This window comes from Acanthochromis polyacanthus, chromosome 18 (genome assembly GCF_021347895.1).
Source record: "Acanthochromis polyacanthus isolate Apoly-LR-REF ecotype Palm Island chromosome 18, KAUST_Apoly_ChrSc, whole genome shotgun sequence".
Taxonomy (NCBI): domain Eukaryota; kingdom Metazoa; phylum Chordata; class Actinopteri; family Pomacentridae; genus Acanthochromis; species Acanthochromis polyacanthus.
Window position 1 is genome coordinate 10,880,570 of NC_067130.1, and position 18,963 is coordinate 10,899,532.

The 18,963-nt window shown below is 41.2% G+C and overlaps 1 protein-coding gene across 1 annotated transcript; it reads left to right on the forward strand.

Annotated features, from left to right (window-relative positions):
• Positions 1 to 1,886: 1,886 nt before the first annotated feature.
• On the forward strand, positions 1,887 to 15,524 carry tmem38b (transmembrane protein 38B). The gene is given in 7 exon segments (XM_051938736.1): positions 1,887 to 2,396; positions 10,324 to 10,480; positions 10,898 to 10,913; positions 10,915 to 11,078; positions 11,192 to 11,290; positions 13,072 to 13,189; positions 14,523 to 15,524. Coding segments are annotated over 7 exon segments (972 nt in total). The 5' UTR covers positions 1,887 to 2,272; the 3' UTR covers positions 14,817 to 15,524.
• The last annotated feature ends 3,439 nt before the right edge of the window (positions 15,525 to 18,963 follow it).

Here is an 18,963-nt window from a genome sequence, read left to right on the forward strand (position 1 = left end):
TCTCAGGGTCAGCAGTGAAAGACAATCATGCACTCACATTTACAGGGAATTTAGAGTCACCAATCAACCTGCCATGCATGTCTTTGGACTCAGGACGCCCAAATTTGAGCTTCTCTCAAAATCTTTAGCATCTTTACATGGTGTACTGATTTGACACATTGATAATTTAGTACATTAAATATACACAAACTTAAAGGATCTAAAACCCACTGAGATATTAAGTGAGATATAATCTCTGCAAATGATACATCCCTTAAAGTTTGTTGTCTAGATTTTCGACTATAGATGGCACCAAATTTAAATATTTTCTGCCTCTCATTACAGAAAAATTTTCACTCTCACATGAAGGAGACCAGGATTTTTTGTCAACAGCTGCTTTTCACAGAGCTTAAGACAAGGTGAAAAAGTAGAAGGCAGTAAACTGCGATTTATTTATTGCATCATTTATAGCAATTAAAACAGTAGGAGTAACCGGCCTGTCGCTGAGTAAAGGCCTGTTCCAACAAGTAGAGCACAGTGCTCCACCAAGGCTGCTAAGTCATTGTATCATTTACAATGGATGAAATCTTTAATAATAAAAACTGACCTTGCACTGAGCACAAGCATGTGTAATGCATGTGCACATTGTGTGCAGATACCGAATTGCGTGACCTAAATATGTAGCGGGCGGTGGGAATTGATGGGACTTGGAAAACCCCCACAATTTAATCAATTGTTCCTTGTATCATCTCTGACCGATAAGTCCCGGTGGACTTCTTGTTGGGGAGCAATCATGTGATCGTCAGCAGGCAGTTAATGTAGCGTTCACTTGTAGTTATAGCTACTCTGACACCGTGTCGCTATCTCGCAACGATACGGAAATCCTTAACAAATTTTATATACATCTCTAAAACAGATATTTTTTAACAGCAATCTATGGTGCAATTTTCACTGAACTGGTGGAATTTTTATACCTCCTGAAATGACAAAGAAATCCTTAACAAATCTGTGGATGAACCGCAACACTGCCAAAATCTAATGAGGTGGTCCTTGTGTCATTTCTGGCCTTCCCTGAAAATTTCATTCAAATCCATTTGTCCATTTTTGAGTAATGTTGTGCACAGACAGATGGATTCACAGAAGGACAAACATACACCAATCGTCACATAACTCCGCCAGGTTCCTTGGTGGAGTAAAAATCAAATTAAGATGAGTGTCAGAGTTTCAATAGCAGCTTGTGGAGTTGCTGCTGTAAGCCCCACTATAACTGAAGAATTCTATTCAAATCTCATTCAATATAAACCAGAACGGTTGGTGTGTTTCGCTTGTTGCTGAGGCATTTAAGGGCTAGTGGAGAAAGCTCTAGAAAGTAAACACAATTAGTGGAATATGAAGCAGCTGCTCATCATTAACAGGTCAACTGGGAAGCAGCAGGCAGTGAGAGGGCAGGATTTTAAATGTAAATTTTGAGCACAAAGTCTATTGTTTCCTCCGTTTCTTTTTCAATTTCTTCTCACTGGCTTGAAAAAGAGCTGCATGGATTTATGTCATATTCATATTCAGACATACAAAACACAAAAAGGATTATTTTCATTATTTTAAATTAAACTAATAACCAATAGTATTACTGCTGATATATTACATTTAGTTCAGTATTTGTATATTGTCTATCACAGTATGCCATTTCTAACCTATAGGCTCCACCTATTAAAGGTATAGCCTGCTGTTCTGTACAGGCAGCATTCAAACAAACGGAAGAAGAACAGGAAGCAGGTTTCTACAGGTGATAGTGTGTTATTTGCTCAGCATGTGCATAGGGGTCTGTTTGCTTTTACAAATCCGGTCCCATCGCCTCTCGCAGTCGCATTCTGACACGTGATTGGTTCGCGGCGCTCTCCGTCGTCCAATCAGAGGGCGGCTCTGGCTCCGCCCGCCACATCACTGGCATGGCGGATTACAGAGCAGGAATTCCGCCTATGCGCTGATGACAGCGTCCCGAGGAGGAAACACCGGCGATGACCATCCTCTGGAGACACCGATCCGTTGCCCAGCGACCAGCGGAGATCCCTGGAGTCAACTAATCAGCTGCGAGCAACTTGGCAACGGCGTTTTTTCCCCCCTCCGACTTCACAGCTGCAGTCGGGCCGCCGGTTCGGGTCAGACTTGACAGACGGTACATGAAGCGTTCACTCCTGATGCTCCGACTTGGACCGGTGCCTTTTCTGCGCTCTAAGTCCTCCCAGGGATGAACTAGAATAGCTCAGTGTCACTGAATTGCTGTAGAGAGAAGATAATGGATCTGATCGGGGCGCTGCATTTGGACGAGCTGTCCCACGGACTGGCAAACTTGTCCATGTTTCCTTACTTTGAAATGGCGCATTATATCGTGTCGGTCATGGCTCTGAGGGAGCAGCCAGGTAAGTTCAAGTGCACAGTTCATCTGCAGTCAAGTTTAGTGAACCAAGCAACAGTTTGGTTTTGTTTCTCTGAAGTTTGATGAAACTTGAGCTGTGATAACAGGCCTCCAACTATCAACACCTAAATGTCAAGCAGCAACAATGGATTTAGTGTTTGGAGAAAGGCTGCCAACTTAAATGTGCTTGACGTCCAGCTGTATGAATCTGAAAATACACACACAAACCATGTCATCTATGCCCTTTTACCCACAGATGATCACCAGAGGCATTGTTAGGATCTTGAAACATGAATAAATCAGCCCCATTTAAGAGATCTTTACATTTAAATCTCATAATTGCACTATTTTTATTTTATTATTTAGTCATTTCAAAGCAAATTTTGATCTAAAATTTGAGACACTGCTCTAGGCAATGTAAATCTGTCCTACTTTCTTTCTATGCTTGCATACTCCACAGTAATTTGTCAGTGAATTACTGATATTTGTGGTCTTTTACAGCTATAATTCTATCCAACTATTAGTGGCAAGTCATGTGAAGTTGATCTGCTGCTTGAAAGTTAGACAAAGGACCCAAAACCTAGGCTACTGGCATTGTTGATCAACCATATTGTGTTACTTTCTAGGCTTTAGTGCTTGATCAGAGTCACAGACAAATGGATCCGAGGCTATTTTTTAAAAATTGATAAATTAAATTGAGCTTCAGGCCTAATGACGCCACTGCTCATAACATTAATCTTGTTATAATTAGTTAGATGACACATTGAAACCTCTGTGCATTCATTATTTATGATGATTTGCATAATCGTTAGCCTTCTTGGTATGTTTTTTTTAACCGCTGTGGTTTGTGTGTTTTTGAAAATGCTGGATTTAAATGTGAGAAGTCAATTCATTAGTGATTAGTCAGTTGATGAAAAACTGTCTTGATAATCAGTTAATCATTTTTATCACTCAAAACGAGTAAAAACACACCAAAAATTCTCTATTTCTAGGCTCTCAAATGGAAAACTTTGCTGTTTCTCTCTGGTATTTTTCCGCTGTTTTTTTGGTATTTCACGCACAAGAAGTTGTCAGTCAATTAAAAACTAATAAGTATGTTGATCAGTAATGAAAATAATCTTAAAAAGACATATAGAGAAATACTGTATCCTGTCATATTGAATGATCAGATAAATCAATGAAATAATTATGGTTTTGTCCAGTGACAGAACAAACTTTATAAAAAGCAACAAATATAGTAAACACGTGCAATTACAATTAAAGGTCTTGCATTCAAAGCCCTAAATGTACAAAAATACTGTTTATCAGCCAACTGTGGTAGCATTGAGTGATTCAGTAAATAGCATGTACTCTTGCAGTTGGTTGAGATGGAGCGAGTTCTTACAACTATAACTTAGTACAATATTTGCCTCTGAAGTAGTCTGACTGTTATTGACGAAGTAACAGCAGTGCACACTTAGTTGCATTAAAAATCTATTTGGCATACATTTGCCACACTGATACAGGGAAACATCTTTTCAGATGTAGTGCTATTGATTTCAGTCATATTGCATCTTACTGTGTTGTTGGATGTTGTTGTTGTGGTTTGCTGACAGGTGAGGCCTTTGAATAATTTACATCACTACTTGTTTATCTCAGGAAAACATCTTCATGCTTCAGATTACAAAATATAATGTGTACATTGGCAACACGGAAACCATCTGTCTCCTTCTAGCTTTTTATTTTGTAGTTGGCCAGAACTGATCCAGATCATCATCGGCTGTTTATCCTTGTAGCTATAGACAGTCGTCCATCATCAGATAGGATGCAGTTATGATTTACACCCCGGTGAGTGTGCGAAGGTCTCCTAGGGCTTGAATGATGTATATTTTGTCATCACCAATGTTTTGGTGACACCTAGGTATAACAACACCTGCTGAATTTTACCGTTTGATGCACAACATGGGTCAAAAGTGACCCAAATTCAATGGAAAATGGGTATCTCTTGACCCACACTGTGCATCACTGGGTTGTAGAAAGGCAGTTGGAGGAGGTTTGTTGTTACCCTCATCTGCACAGTTTGTCTTTGAAGCTATGTAAAGGAAATAATATGTGCATCAAATTTTGTGAGTGTCACCGTTTTTGTTTGATTCGTTGTAGTCATGGACGGAATAAGAAAGTCAACGGGGCATGTATCCTCCAAGCAGACTCCGAGCAAAGTGGAAATAGTATCATAAGAACTACTACATGTCCAATGGTGTCCACAGCTGTCTGTAAAGTATAATCCTGGACTTAGATTTTCACTTTGGTTCGTCCTCTTTGACTGACAAACACACACAACATGCAAATTAAACAGAGTGGGAGAAAACCTGACAAACAAAAACTGTGTATCTCCCCACAGCCCATTGTAGCAGTCAGACCAAAGGCAGGCACTGAGCCATGTTATGTCACTGAGATAGTGACTTTGAGGACAGGTGGACTTTAACTGCACAGGGACTTGACTTTCCACACACACACTCACGCACACAAGCCATTGTAGTCCCACTACTGTAAATCTACAGGCTATTTTGGAACTTGCCTCGCAAAGAATCTGAGCTGCTGTGACCTTGTAACCCTTTGTCCTCTGCTCCCATCTATCCCTCTCCGGCTGGAAGAAAGATACACAGAGAGTAAAAGTATGGACAAACAATACACACGAGCTCACAGCAAGAAATCTCCTCATTAGTTTAGAAGAAAACTACCACTTTGTGTTTGTATTTGCATGTGTGTTTGAAGATGGAGGACTGGCTCAACAACAAGTTGCTTAGAAACTCCTAGAATAAAGGCTTAAATCTCCGGTTCTTTCAAAAAAGTAGTTCAATGAAACCTGAATAAAAGTAGACATAAAAGACTTGGGGAGCCAGCTAGACTACTTCTTTTCCCAAAAAGGAAAGGAATGCTTTCAACCTTCCCTTTATGTTCTCTTTCCTGTGCTAAATTTCTCCTTCCTGCCCCACAATGTTTCCAATCTGAGAGTCTGAGGCAGTTCAAGACTTTCACCAACTTAGCAAGAGGAGAACATTATTGAAACCCCAAATAGAAGAATGTAGCCCATTTAACTATGCATTAGACACAAAAGCAAACGAGATTCCTGCAAAGCTTTTTGCTTATGCTTGTTAGCTCTCTTCTCATGTTTTGTTGCATTGTAAAGTTATTTTAAGCACACATGCAAACAGTGCTGTGAGTGGACTGTATAGGAAGCAGAAGGAAAGGGGCATGGAAGAGGAGCAGCGGTTATATGTCAATCACTGGTTCTCTCTTCAAGCTGAAAACAACCAGAGATATATTTTTCTTTCTTATCTAGTGCTGAATGTAATGAATATGACCTGCGAGGGAAGAGGAGCAGGAGCTAGTAAGAGAGGCTCTAACAGTCATTGATATGTGACATTAAGTGAAAATGAAAGTGTCAGACAGGACAATAGACCGGGAGAAAAGGGGCAAAGTAATGTGGGACTTGAAGTGTAAAGCCAAACTTTGAAATTACACCTTTTTTCGACCTCTTTGTATTCACTGGACAGAGTGGGGAAGAAATCTGGCTGCATCCAGGTTTGCTTTGTTGCTTTTCTGTGGCCATCAAATGTTTGTCACCAGACATATAGTGAATTTAACCGTTGAAACTGGAGAACAAAAAAGGCACAAAACATTTTGTAGACTCCGACTTTGAGGAATTATGTAGAATGCTAAAGTAAATGCTAGTAGGATGTCCGACTTGTGGGGGCATTTTCTTGGATTTTTCCAAGTAGGAGAATGGAAAGTTCCCATTGCAGCATGAGTCCCTTTCAGACAAGTACTGTTTTCATATTTAAATGAGCACCCCTTGTTACTTTACTGTAAAAGTCATGATGCCAATTTTATTAGGTTAGATGTAGGCAAAGTCAGAATTAGTCATTGTTTTTGTCAGCCACAAGCAAAGCACAGCAAATGTTCTGCTGTCTCCAGCAAACTTACATATCCCATGTCTGAAAGAAGCTTCACAGAAATTTGGAGACTAGAGCTGAGAAATAAAGAATATGACCGTTTGGGAGTGACTGTCTTGTTTGCAGTCTTAGATAATGCTGTGCTGGGGTTTGTGGTAGAGAGATACGGGAATGGTTAAGACATAAGTGAGTGCTTTTCATGAGACTGCAGCCGCACTGCTGCAGTGAAACGACTTTGCTGTTTCTTAGCTACAAGACTTACCTCAACATCCCCTTCCTTTGTGATCAGTTGTAAAGATCTTGATTTGTGCATACACATGTGTATAGATAAACACACATGAAAACTGATGCTGGATAACAGCAATTATACTAGCTGGTCTGGAGAAAGAAGCATGTCCAAAAACAGTCATTGGTCACATTTCCACCCTATCTCCACACAGCAGACAGAAAAAGAAAGGAAAAGGGAAAGAAAGAAAGAGGAATTGAAAATACAGCCAACACTGTATGGCATGCTGCGGCTGTGTTTATAGTTGGCTTCTGTTGCTCAGATTTGACTTGGAAATGCATCTCCTTCAAATGCAAAACCAGGAGACAGGATCTTGATCTTGAATTGCGTACATGTCAGAACAGTCAAAGCAGTCTTTTATATTTCAGCCCAAATGCATCTTTAGTGCCTTTTACTTGCAGATATAATCAGCTATGTTAGATGAATTGATCTTCCTGCAACCTCTAAAGTCAAACACAGCTTCTGTTCTCCTCTACAGTTGGTTTCTGGCCAGTCAGGCTCAGACACCGACTGCAGCAGTTTGTTTTTCTCTGAAACTAAAGCTGATGACAGAGCAGCAGTGTTTACTGTGTAAGCAAAATGCTGCACTCGTGAGCTCTGGGATACAATTGCTGTAAACCAAAAGCACCAACGCTAGGCATTTACACTGGAGGCTATCACAGGAGAGGCGAATGTAGATGACAGTCATAGTGCCAGACTGAAGGCATTTATTTTTTTAACCACCCGTCCTCGTCTGGCTTTTTTTTTCTTTCCAGCCTTTTTTGCAACTTCCTCCTACTCTAAGTGTAGCAACTGCTTTTTGACCACAAAAGCTCCATTGCACTAGTCATCATGAGTATCACTCAACAACAGTTGAAATCTGTAAATACAGAAGGTGATGCTGCAGCTTTGTCACACTCTATACTTTTGTTCATTTATTTTGTTGAACTTAATTATATTCCGAGGGTATATAAGAGGCCATTTCAGGTCATAAGCAGCACTACACATGCAAAGGCCTAGAGTGGTTTCCTGCTTACATTCAAGCCGTAGCACAACTCAGAAGTTGTCAGCTCTCACATAATGCCTAAGACTAAAGAATTATGTGAAGCCACAAAGACAGCCATCTTGGCACTGCTGGAAATTGGCTTAAGTGAGAGACAGGCAATGAAAAAACTGAAGATCTCCAAGACAGGCGGCTATTAGACCAAGAAAAAACAAGCCGAACGTGGTACTACCAAATTGCTAGCTGGTTGTGGCAGGAAATGTCTTTCTTCCCTACAAGATGACCGTTCAGTCATCCGTTCCTGTGTCAGGAATTGTCGTTGCCTTAAAAATGAGTGGGCACTGTATAGAAATGTGACTTGTTTGGCAGGGACAGTTCGAAACTGACTTCTTGAAGCTGGTCTGAAGTCACACAGGGCACAGAAGAAGCCCTGCATCAATGAAAGTCTGAGGAAAGTCCGGTTACTCTTTGCTGGGGATCACAAGGATTGGGACTGTTGATGATTGGGCTCAGGTTCTCTTCAGTGAGGAATCCAATTTTTAGTTGATGCCCACTCCAGCCAACTTACTGGTTAGGAGAAAGCCTGGAGAAGCCTACAAACCAGACTGTCATACCCCTACAGTAAAACATGGGGGTGAATCAGCAACGATCTAGGGTTGTTTCAGTATGGGCAGAACAGGGCAAATGAACCCAGGTCATGTACAGGGCTACTCTTGAAAACAGTCTTCTTCCATCATCTGGAAAACTCTTTCCTGCCTCAAATGACTGAATTTTCCAACAAGACATTACCCTTTGCTGCACGGCAAGGTCAGTTAAAGCCTGAATGGAGAACCAGAACATTGGAACCATGCCTTGGCCTGCTCAATCACCAGTGACTGTATAAACTTAAACTGGTTAGGAAAGATCAGTGTGACTGCAGGTGTTCCCTTGAATATTTTATGTGATTAGTTGCATGTTGTATGAAGGGAATGAAAGCATAGGTCCTTTTACATATCTTATAAATATTTTGTGTTTTCATCTTTCTTTTCCATGTTTGCTTTTTGTATGTTTTTGTGTGTTTTGGATGTTTCATAGCTGACAAAGCACAGGTGGAACATGAGCTATCTAACTCAACACTAACCACTATAGCCAGTAATTAGTGCAATGCACCGCTGTAGTTGCTCAGTTTATTTCTGACATTTGTCTGTCCTGTAAAATGCCTCATTGACTTCCACATCTCTCTATTGTCCATGCTGTCATGTACAAACACATGGGCGGTTATTAAAAGCAGTCAAAGGGAACTTGGTGAGAGTAAAGTTAAAAAGTGAACCTTGCAGACAGAGTCCAGGGGAGCCTGCTGAGGAGGCAGATAGAGCTATAAATCCTCCTGGTTTACCGATCTCTCTCCAGGAGTCTATAATCTGTCTGAATCCCCAGATTACCAGGTTGGTCCTGTGTGCGGCCACAGTGTACTCCGGGCAGGTGGGTCAGGGTTGGCTAAGAGCTACCTGTCTGAGGTTAAATATGTAGATCCTCGTGTATGTTGGCAGCAGTAAGTTTGGTTGAGCCACGCAAGTCAGTCCTGGATTGTACTGGAGAATGTCTACAAAGGTACATCAGTTATGTAAAGAGATATACAAAATCTCACAGTCAATAACAAACGTTGGTGAAGTTTAGGTACACAATATTTATACTAAATCTGCCTTTTTAAATTGAAGATTTAACGGAAAATTCTGTTATTTTTCTTGCTAAATGTCATAACTATCTTTGCATTCCTCTTGTCACACAAACAGCCTGTAAACAACATACCAGCCAACTCATTTCTGTGTTAACTTGGGTCAGACTGGAAAACAAATGAAATGATTCATGTAAAAAAAAAAAGGTTTTCCTTGGAAAGGTGCAGGGGCCCCACTTTAAATGCCCCCACAAAACTGTGTTTCTCAGGCTGTTTTGTGTGGCTCCTCATTTTCCCAAATCTCTAAAATCAAGATGAAGAGTGCAAAGTCTGTATGACATTTAAAGCCACAAGAGTCACAATAATGGGAATTATGCCACATAGAAAACAACCGTAATTCTCCTTTAAGAACATGAAAAACTTTAGCATTATACAGAGCAGTTCTAATGCTATTTAATCTGCCTACAACTAATCTTCTCTTTGACTCATGACTGTAGTGTGACAGGAAAGCAGGGTTCTTTCTAACCAGGGTGGAGATGCATAGGGAGTGCTAAACTACTGATTATTATCTCCTGATCGAACTGTAAATGTCAATCCTCTGTCCTGCACTTTGACCTACAAGCCCAGCCCTAAGTACTGTAGCTGTCACTGGCAAACCCTTCTTATTCTTTGATCTTTGTTTGTGCACTTTAAACTAGTTAATGTTTGTACAGAGCCAGCGACTGTGAGGCCTGTGCATCAGATAGAGGAGAGGCCAAAGTATCACACTCCACTTCCTTCTACTGAACTAATATGCTGAAGCTGAACTGGTTTCTACAACCAGTCAAGTCTAGTCTATGTGATTTCCACCAACTGCAATAATAACAATTATATCTGCGTGTAATGTGTATTAAAATACAATGTTTCTAACAGCAGCAGTGTTTGCTGGATGTTTCCAGGCTTTTACGGATTCATATGAGATTACAGAGAACCCTGTAGAGATTCTGTATCTATGCATATGTGCAATATACATATAGGGGACTTGAAGGAATCCACAGTGATCACGTTGATCCATATATTTCTGTTCTTGTGCAGGAGCTCTGGAGGTGTCCAGGGTCAGCCCCTTGGCCTGCTGGTTCAGCTCCATGCTCTATTGTTTCGGAGGAGCTGTGCTGTCTGGGATCATGCTGGCCGAGCCGCCGGTAGCACCGTTATCCAACAGCACCAGTGTTCTGCTCGCTTCAATCATCTGGTAAATATTTCACGCTGAAAAATCTAGTGTATAGACAGAGAGGAGAACCAGAGAGGAAGGGAAGCAGCAGGAGTTAGGTGTGCTCTGCAACTTGGAGGAAAAGAGATACACAAAGAAGTCATTTTCCGTATATTCCTCATGTCGTTCTTGTGAAGGGAGCATGAAATGTGGAAGAAACAGAGGTTATTGTAGAGGTCCAATATGAAGCCTTTGGTCCCCTCTACTGGTGGCACATATAATTACATGCTTCACAAAAAATCCACACTGCCCTCTGCTGGCGATGGAAGGTCTAAGTAAAGACTAAATGGTGAGACTGTCAAAATCAACTATGGATACGTTTACCGGCCACATTGTCTACACACAGCTGAAATATGTATGTGTGTACGCAGTGTAAATGAGATATATGTGTCTCTGCAGGTATCTGGTGTTTTACTGCCCCATGGGACCTGGTGTACTGTTGTGCTGCCCCCGCTGCCTCTCAGCGCTGGGTGCTGTCAGGACATGAAGAAGTGACCAGAACGTGGAGGTCCTGGGAGGGGTCACCCAGGCACACGGCAAATACAAGGGACAGCCTGCTGGTTATGATCGCCATCGGTGGATAGAGGTCAGTAATGATATGTTGACTTACATGACGTGTATTTAAGTAATCATAGAACATATTAATTCACGTGATGGTGTAGTACTGCTCAGCATATGGTGTCCTTTTTTCACTTTACTAGGGGCTGGGAGGTGGTCGATAAGTAGTTTGAGCAGCTGGCTTCGAGGTGTTTGGAGGCCAGAGACCAACGAGCTCCTCAAAATGTCTAGTAAGTTTCTCCACTTTCTGTGCTTATGTCAGGTGATGTTAGTGTATTTATGTGCTTATAAAATTGCATTTTAATGCACTTTGGCAGTAATTGATATCACACTGAGTGTAATGTGAAATTACATTAAAAACAAGTTGCACTCCCGGGGTTGGTTTATGCCACTGTACTGTTTTCTTGGCAAGGTGCACTCGCTCCCTGGAGTCCCAGTGGTTGCCTGGCAAGAGCACAACCTGCACATAAAACTCCATAAATCATAATTTGTATTTTTTACACTTTTGGTGTTGTTTTTTGTGTTTGTTTTGTGTTTTTATGGGGGATTCCAGAGATTATGCAATATTTTGTAAGATTTAGGTAACAGTAGACCGAGGCAGGCAATGAGCAGTTCCCTCAGTTTCAAGTCTTTATATAAGTTAAGTTAACTGGCTTCTGGTTGTGTCTTTTAAATGTACGCTTATGGCCTTTAAAGTAGTTTCAGTCTTCTAATGTGACTTTTTTCTCCAGAAAAAAACAAGTGAAGATGAGCATATTTTCTGAAATAGTTGAAGTTTTCTTTTCAAAGGTGGAGACATCTGCATGAAGCAGAGTATATTTTATGGCTGGCATGTATGTGAATAAATATCTTCTAAATTGTGTGACAGTGTGGGCTTGTTTACCTTAAGGCAACATAAAGTGAGTTATTACTCAAAGGGCAGCTGTGTATATCTGATGATGTACATCCAGTTTGTTTATCTGTGTATATAAGATGTGCTGTATTTTGAGTGCATGCATAAATCCTCACTCCTCAATTAATAGCCACCCTTGTTTACTTCAATTTGTTGTTCATTTCAATGCCTAGTACAACTAAAGGTACATTTGTCTGACAAATATAAGATGACAACAAAAATCGCTCACGACAGTTTTATTCGGAGCTGATCTCTAGCTATTTCCATAGTTTTCTTGATAAAAAACAAAATCACTTACTTCTTACATCAGTAGCTATGGCATCTGTACCGTCCAAAAACAGCTTTTAGGCAGTCCATGTTTTCTTTTCTGTCTGTTTTAGTCACATGATACACACAGGAGTTGGTGCTTGATTGTAATAACCATTGTTTTTGGTGAGGCTTCCTCCTAATCAGTAAGTTGACTGGAGTGGGCATCAACTGAAAATTTGGATTTATCACTGAAGAGAACCCTGATGATCTTTGTGACCCAGCAAAGAGTACCTGGAGGTCTGACACAGGAAGGGATGAGTGCACGGTCATCTCATGGAGTAGAAAGACGTTTCATGTCACAACCAGCTAGCAATTTGTAGTACCATGTTGGGCTTGTTTTTTCCTGGTGTAATGAACGGCTGTCTTGGAGATCAGTTTCTTTCGCTACCTGTCTCTCACTCAGGCCGGTTTCCAGCAGTGTCAAGATGGCTGCCTTTGTGGCTTCACATAATTCTTTCGTTTATGTGAGAGCTGACAACTTCTGAATGGGCTACGGCTTGAATGTAAGCAGGAAACCATTCTAGGCCTTTGATGCGCAGTGCTGCTTATGACATGAAATGGCCTCTAAATACCCTGGGAATATAATTAAGCGTAAGCATGTCAAATAGTCATAAAATATTATGTAATCAGCTGCATTTTTTGACATGTTCATTGTATTCCTCAGGTAATATACCTTTCGTGGTACCAGGCCTTAAAATGAACAAGAAATTGAAAAAACAGTGGTGGTCTAATCATTTTTTTACCATGGCTGTGTATTTTTTAATCATTAAATAGGAGATCATAACTGGTGTTTTCTCACTTCATGTGTGTTAAGCCCCACAAAGATCACCCTGATAGGAGCAGTGCTGTTTGCTCTGCAGCAGACCCACTACCTGCCTGTCCAGAAGCAACACCTGATGCTCATTTACACTGTCTTCACTGTTGTCAACAAGGTCAGTATGGCTCACTCAACCCTGAAACTATATCCAGAATATCCACCCAAGGTTGTTGTGATTCGCTACAAAACTAGAAGGTGTGTTTTGATCCATTTAGCTGCTTACCTTGACCGTATAAACTGTTAAAAAAAAAAACACGATTTGTTTTTAATAATTGGATCGTAACTCGTGTATAACAAATGTTTCGGTGTCACAGCTCCCTCCAAATCGGCGGTGTCTTGTCTTCTAAATGACCTTTCTCCCTCCGCTTTTTTGAAGTTTTAGCTGTGGTGACTCACATTAGCTCGGTATTACCCTTAGGGCTCGGGCTTTTGCATCATTTTCATCAGCTTGCATCATCCACTTTTCTCTTCTCTGGGAAACTTGTGCTCTTGACTGAGACACAGATAAATCTACCACGTCTTCTTTCAACTCTCATTCTGTTAGCTCGCTCCGACTCTGATCTGTCAAATTAACGGCGAACCATTTCATCAGATTTAAGAGTTGTGTCCAAAACCTGCTGTTTATTATTTTGGGTTCTTGAAGATGTTCCGCTCTCATCCTCTAATGAAAAGTAAATGGTAGCACGTTAGCCATTTACACTGGCGCTTTAATATGTAAACGAGGCCAGCATTGCATAGTTGACCAGCTTTCTATTATAAAAATAACAGATTACCTACTATAGGATTGAAGAAAGTGAATTTATTTTCCAGTGTCATTATATTACAGCTAATTTGGCTTCATACTGTGACGTTAAATTAGGTTAATCTTTATGAACCGTATGTTAGACCTGTAAAAAACATAATTTTTTATCATCATCATTTAAGGTAATATCGCAAACCTGCTAGCAGAAAAAGCACAAATAAAGTGACACAAGGCAACATTAACATTCATTTCATCAACTGATGAATGTGAATCCAATATCAGCCCTCCATTTTTCATTTTTTACCCCTTCCTGAGGGAAATGCTCTTCTATGTTCTTTGGCTGGTACCTGACTTTGTCTATGTGTCAACTGGTGATGCAGAGGGAGCATATAGCAAGATTTTATAGTTAATTCGCGGATGAGAGCACTTAAAGTGGCCCAACGCAGTCAAGTTGAAGGCCTGGAAACAAAGTGATTTGAAAAGATGGGTAATAATTCTCTGTGTGCTTTCACAGACAAGTAGTCATGTGATCCATTGTTAATTTTCAACTATTAATATTCGAGTGGCTTTAAAGACAGTTGCTATGGTGAAGGTGTTTGAGACACACATTCTCTTCCAAACCTCACACAATGTCTCCCTCTCTCCCCTCATATTATTCCCTCGTGTCTTGCCTCTGTCTTGACAAATTTGTGTTCTGTGTTTCCAGTCGAGGATGATGCTGACAGGCTCCTCCACCTCGCCCTTCGCCACCATTGAGTCAGCCGTCTACAAGACCCTCTTCACCGGCTCCTCCCCTTACGCCGCCCTCACCGCCGAGGTAAAGAAATCGTGCATCAACAGCGGCGCAACAAATGGCACGGCCTCCACCTCTGCTACCAAAGAGTCCAGCGAAAAGGGATCGACTGGGCAGCACAGTCCTGTCAACGGACAAAGTAGCTCCCTAGAAACCAAAGAGGAGTCAGAGAATGCAGCGACGACAAACTGCAAGAAGACCAACTAGTCAGCCTTCGCCCCGTAGCGCCTTTTCACCTCTAAGCAGGGTTGTGGAGTCATTTATGATTCAGATCTGTCATGTCAGGAGTCCACTTAAACTTTCCATTCTGTTTTTTTCTTTTATTAAGGAACACATTTTTTCCCCTACTGACTGTTTTTCTATCAAGCTGTTTCTTTTGCATTTCTTTGAATGCAATTTCATGCTGGCTGCTGAAAATACATTTCAATAAGAGCTGACTCCAAACAAACCTGCACCTTATTCTGGGATAATAACCCTGTCCTTAAAGTACTGTAATGTTTATGCTGTTGGATTTAAACATCAAACTATTCTTGGGCTGATTGCACACTTGTAGTACAAAGTGTAGCTTAATTATAAATATATATTTATATTAAGGACAAAAAACAGATGACAATTCTATTTCTGGGTTTGTTTCTGGGTTTTGGGACCAGTGCTGAGCACCTGCTGATCTTTGAATGTATCTTTTTCTTTCTGTGTATATTCTGCTTCATGTAAATGCTAACTTTCCTACTTTGAAATCTTTACATTTTTAAGAGAGAAATTATATTCTATGACTTTCAGATATTATATTCTAATTAACAGTAATTGCACTCTTGAATGTACAGCATTTTGAAACGGAAAACTGTTGTTTTTTGTTTCTTTAGTAAATGCCTTTGAATGACAATTGAAGCCTAAGAATAAACAGGTTTGAATGCACCATCGATAAAATGTGTTAGTGGGATTTTTTTGCCTTCAGTTTGATCCGATTTCTACCGTTCAGTGAACATGAATGTAGTTCTGAATCATAAAACATAGCTAAAATTTGTATGTCCCTGAAAGAAGGGTCCTCATTAATGCAGTTTCAATCATAATGCGGCTCTTTTAGCTACATTTGTTCACAGTTTCATGTGTCAAAGAATTACTGATAACTACTTTAGCAGCTTGTAAGTTGATACAAAGCAGCACGGCGTCCAGAAGTAACCCCCTCTATAGGCTGAAACATTGCATCAGTGTAACATCAGCACCTGATTGATACCTCACCCTCTTTAAAGAGCTGCTGGAGCGAGATCCCCCAAATCCCCCCCAATTCTCATCTATGTAACCTCAGACGGCGAAGAACCCCCCTGTGAATACAAATTAAAAACAGAGGGTGGGTGTCGAGGAGAAAAGAGAAGACGTTCAAAGGCGATCAAAAGCGCTACTGGTGGAGATGATGTACCTGCTTTTAAAAACGCCTCAAGTCCACAGATGTCAGATGTATGCATGTCAATTAAAGGTTCGTATCTTAGAGTGTTTGCTGCAAAGCTGCGTCGGGTTGATCCCTCTGACTCTAATGGTGAACTGTGTGACCTGCAAAAACCGAAAGACGCATTAATAAGCCGCTGTTTTCCTCATGGTGGCTCCTATGACAAGAAGGCAGGTGACATGACAACAGCTCAGAGCCTGAATGTTCCCAGACAATTCTCTTAATGAGGTCTGGACCTGTATGACCCCCCACCACAATTACTCACTGAACTGAGCAGCCCCCCCGCTGTCGAGCCCCTGCTCCTTTCTCCTCGGCCCTTCCCTCCCTGCTCTTCACCTGCCCTGAGGCACATCTCCTGTGCTTCGTTTTATCCCCCTCACTTCTGCCTGTTTTCCATGTGTCAGGTGCGGAAAATTAATCCTTAAATGTGTCCTCACAAGCGGGCTTTTACACACAGCTTTCACTGTACTTGCACACACTTCCATACATGACTTTGAATAAAGGTTGTGTAGACAGCAAGGATTTGGCATACGAGGGCTCAGAAATATCCACATGTCCTCTCTTCAAACACACACACAACTTATGGCATGTGGACATAATATGAGGGACTTCACTTTGAACCCAAAGTGGCATTTAAGAAGAGGTCAAGGACATACCAAGAGCATGATACAATACTCACAACAAACAGACAGACTGACGCACAAACACAGAGCGAGAGCTTGGCTAAATATTTGGAAGGCATGGGGGCATGTCTGACACCGACAGATTGAGTGTGTGACCTCTTTTACTGTTGCTTTTTTATTTTTTTCCTTCATCCTCATCATCAGGTCTATTATTGTCAGGATAGATCTCAAGATAATCAGTATTGTTCTTGAAAAATAGCCTGCTGTACCTTACTTATCTGTTAAAACGCATCAGTGAGCCACAACGTTGCACTGGCTGATCTGTGTTTTTATTACCAAGAACATAGACAGTGCAGCTCATTTAGTATTAATCCCGTATACAGATTAGAAATTAAACCGTTCAAGTCTTCTTGTCACTCAAAATATTAATATTTATTAACTAATATTCTCCCTATGTTTTAGAGTTCATTTACCCCAACAACTCTTAGGAAAAATTTTAATAACTGTGCTTTTTAAAATCTTTGATGTGAGACCTGGAAGTAGATTTACCAAAGCGTTAAAAGCTCAACACGATGCTAGAACAACACACATTTTCCACTATTTATGACCCTATTTCATTACAGCACGTGTTTTGCGGTCCCAATGGCGAAGCTATAAACACTTTTAGTGGTGTCTTAACTTTCATGGCTGCCTGGAGATGTGGGTGTCTGCTGGTGAAAGGTGCAGGACAGGTGATTACCACTTGGTGGCGTGAGGAGGCGTCATCTCTGATGGCTTGATGCCTGGGAACTGACAGGCTGGCCAGCAGCTGCAGGCAAGAAAGGATGGGGACAGGAGGGGACCCTCTATGCAGAGCCAATGGCGGCTGCCTGCATGTGTGAGGGTGTGTGGTCTGGTTTAGCTGTGCTTGTGAGGATTGACTGGAGGCACTTCACTAGTCTTGTGAGGCTATTTTGGACTGGGAAGACATTTTGGACGGATAGTAGAAGCTGATTTCATGGGTAGACACACAGAGACTTTAAATTTACCACCTAGATTTTTAAAGATCAACAGAATAGAGGTCATAGCCTGTGTTTTTAACTTTTGGCTGAGGTTACCTTGGTTTCTCTGAAGTAAGGGCAATGTAGGAGACATCTCCTCTAAAGTGTGTGTAATGTGTGTGTGTGTGTGTGTGTGTGTGTGTGTGTGTGTGTGTGTGTGTGTGTGTGTGTGTGTGTGTGTGTGTGTGTGTGCTGGTGCATGTGCATGTGACATGTAGAGTGGCAACAAAGGCTGAGTCCATCAAAAAGGCACAAAGAGCTTTGGGGCACAAACACACACATGCATGCACACCTAAAAAATACACACATGTAATCCACACACACACAACAAAGTCCTCCAGCCTCAAGTCAGACCTCTGTTCCTCCAGAGAACCAAACTTAAAGTATTATTTTTTTTAACACTTTAATACCCTCACCAAGGGCTTTTTTAAGGACCCTATAATGAACACTGAGTAGAGCCTTCCTTTGCTCTCTGAACAGCCTCCACTCTTCTTGTCATCGATTCCATAAGATGTTGGAAAGATTCCTTTGAGATTCTCGTCCATGCTGACACGATTGCGTCATTTCTGCAGATTCTTCAGCTGTTCTACTACATCCCATAGGTGGTCTGTTGGATTCAGATCTGGTGATCGAGGAGGCAGCTGACGAACAGTGAACACACTGTCATGTTCATTAAACTGAAACGTTTGTTTTATGACATGGTGTATTATCACACTGGGAGTAGCCATTAGAGGAAACGTGTAGGACATAAAGGCATGTACAAGGTTAGCGTTAATACTCAGATAGGCTGTGGCATTCAAATGATGACTGATTGGAAGTAAGGGCTGAACATTCCCCACACTATTATGCCACTGTTGCCACAGGCCTGGACTGGACAGGCAGGTTGGGTCCATGGATTCATACGGTAGATGCCAAATTCTGACCCTACCATCTGCAGCCTCAGCTGAAACCAAGATTCTTCAAGTAAGACTACATTTTTCTAGTCTTTAGCTGTCCAGTTTCGGTGAGTCTGTGCCCACTGCAGCCTCAGATTTATGTTCTTGCTTTGGCAGAACTGGAACTGGACGTTGTCTTCTGCTGTTGTAGCCCATCTGCCTCACAGGTCCAACATGCTATGCATTCTGAGATGCTTTTCTGTGCACAAAAATGTACTTTTCTGAGTTACTGTAGTCTTTCTGCTTTAGTCTTTTTTTAAGCATGTCTGGCTTGTTGTAGGACGCCTAAGCTTAACAATCCCAGTGAAATAT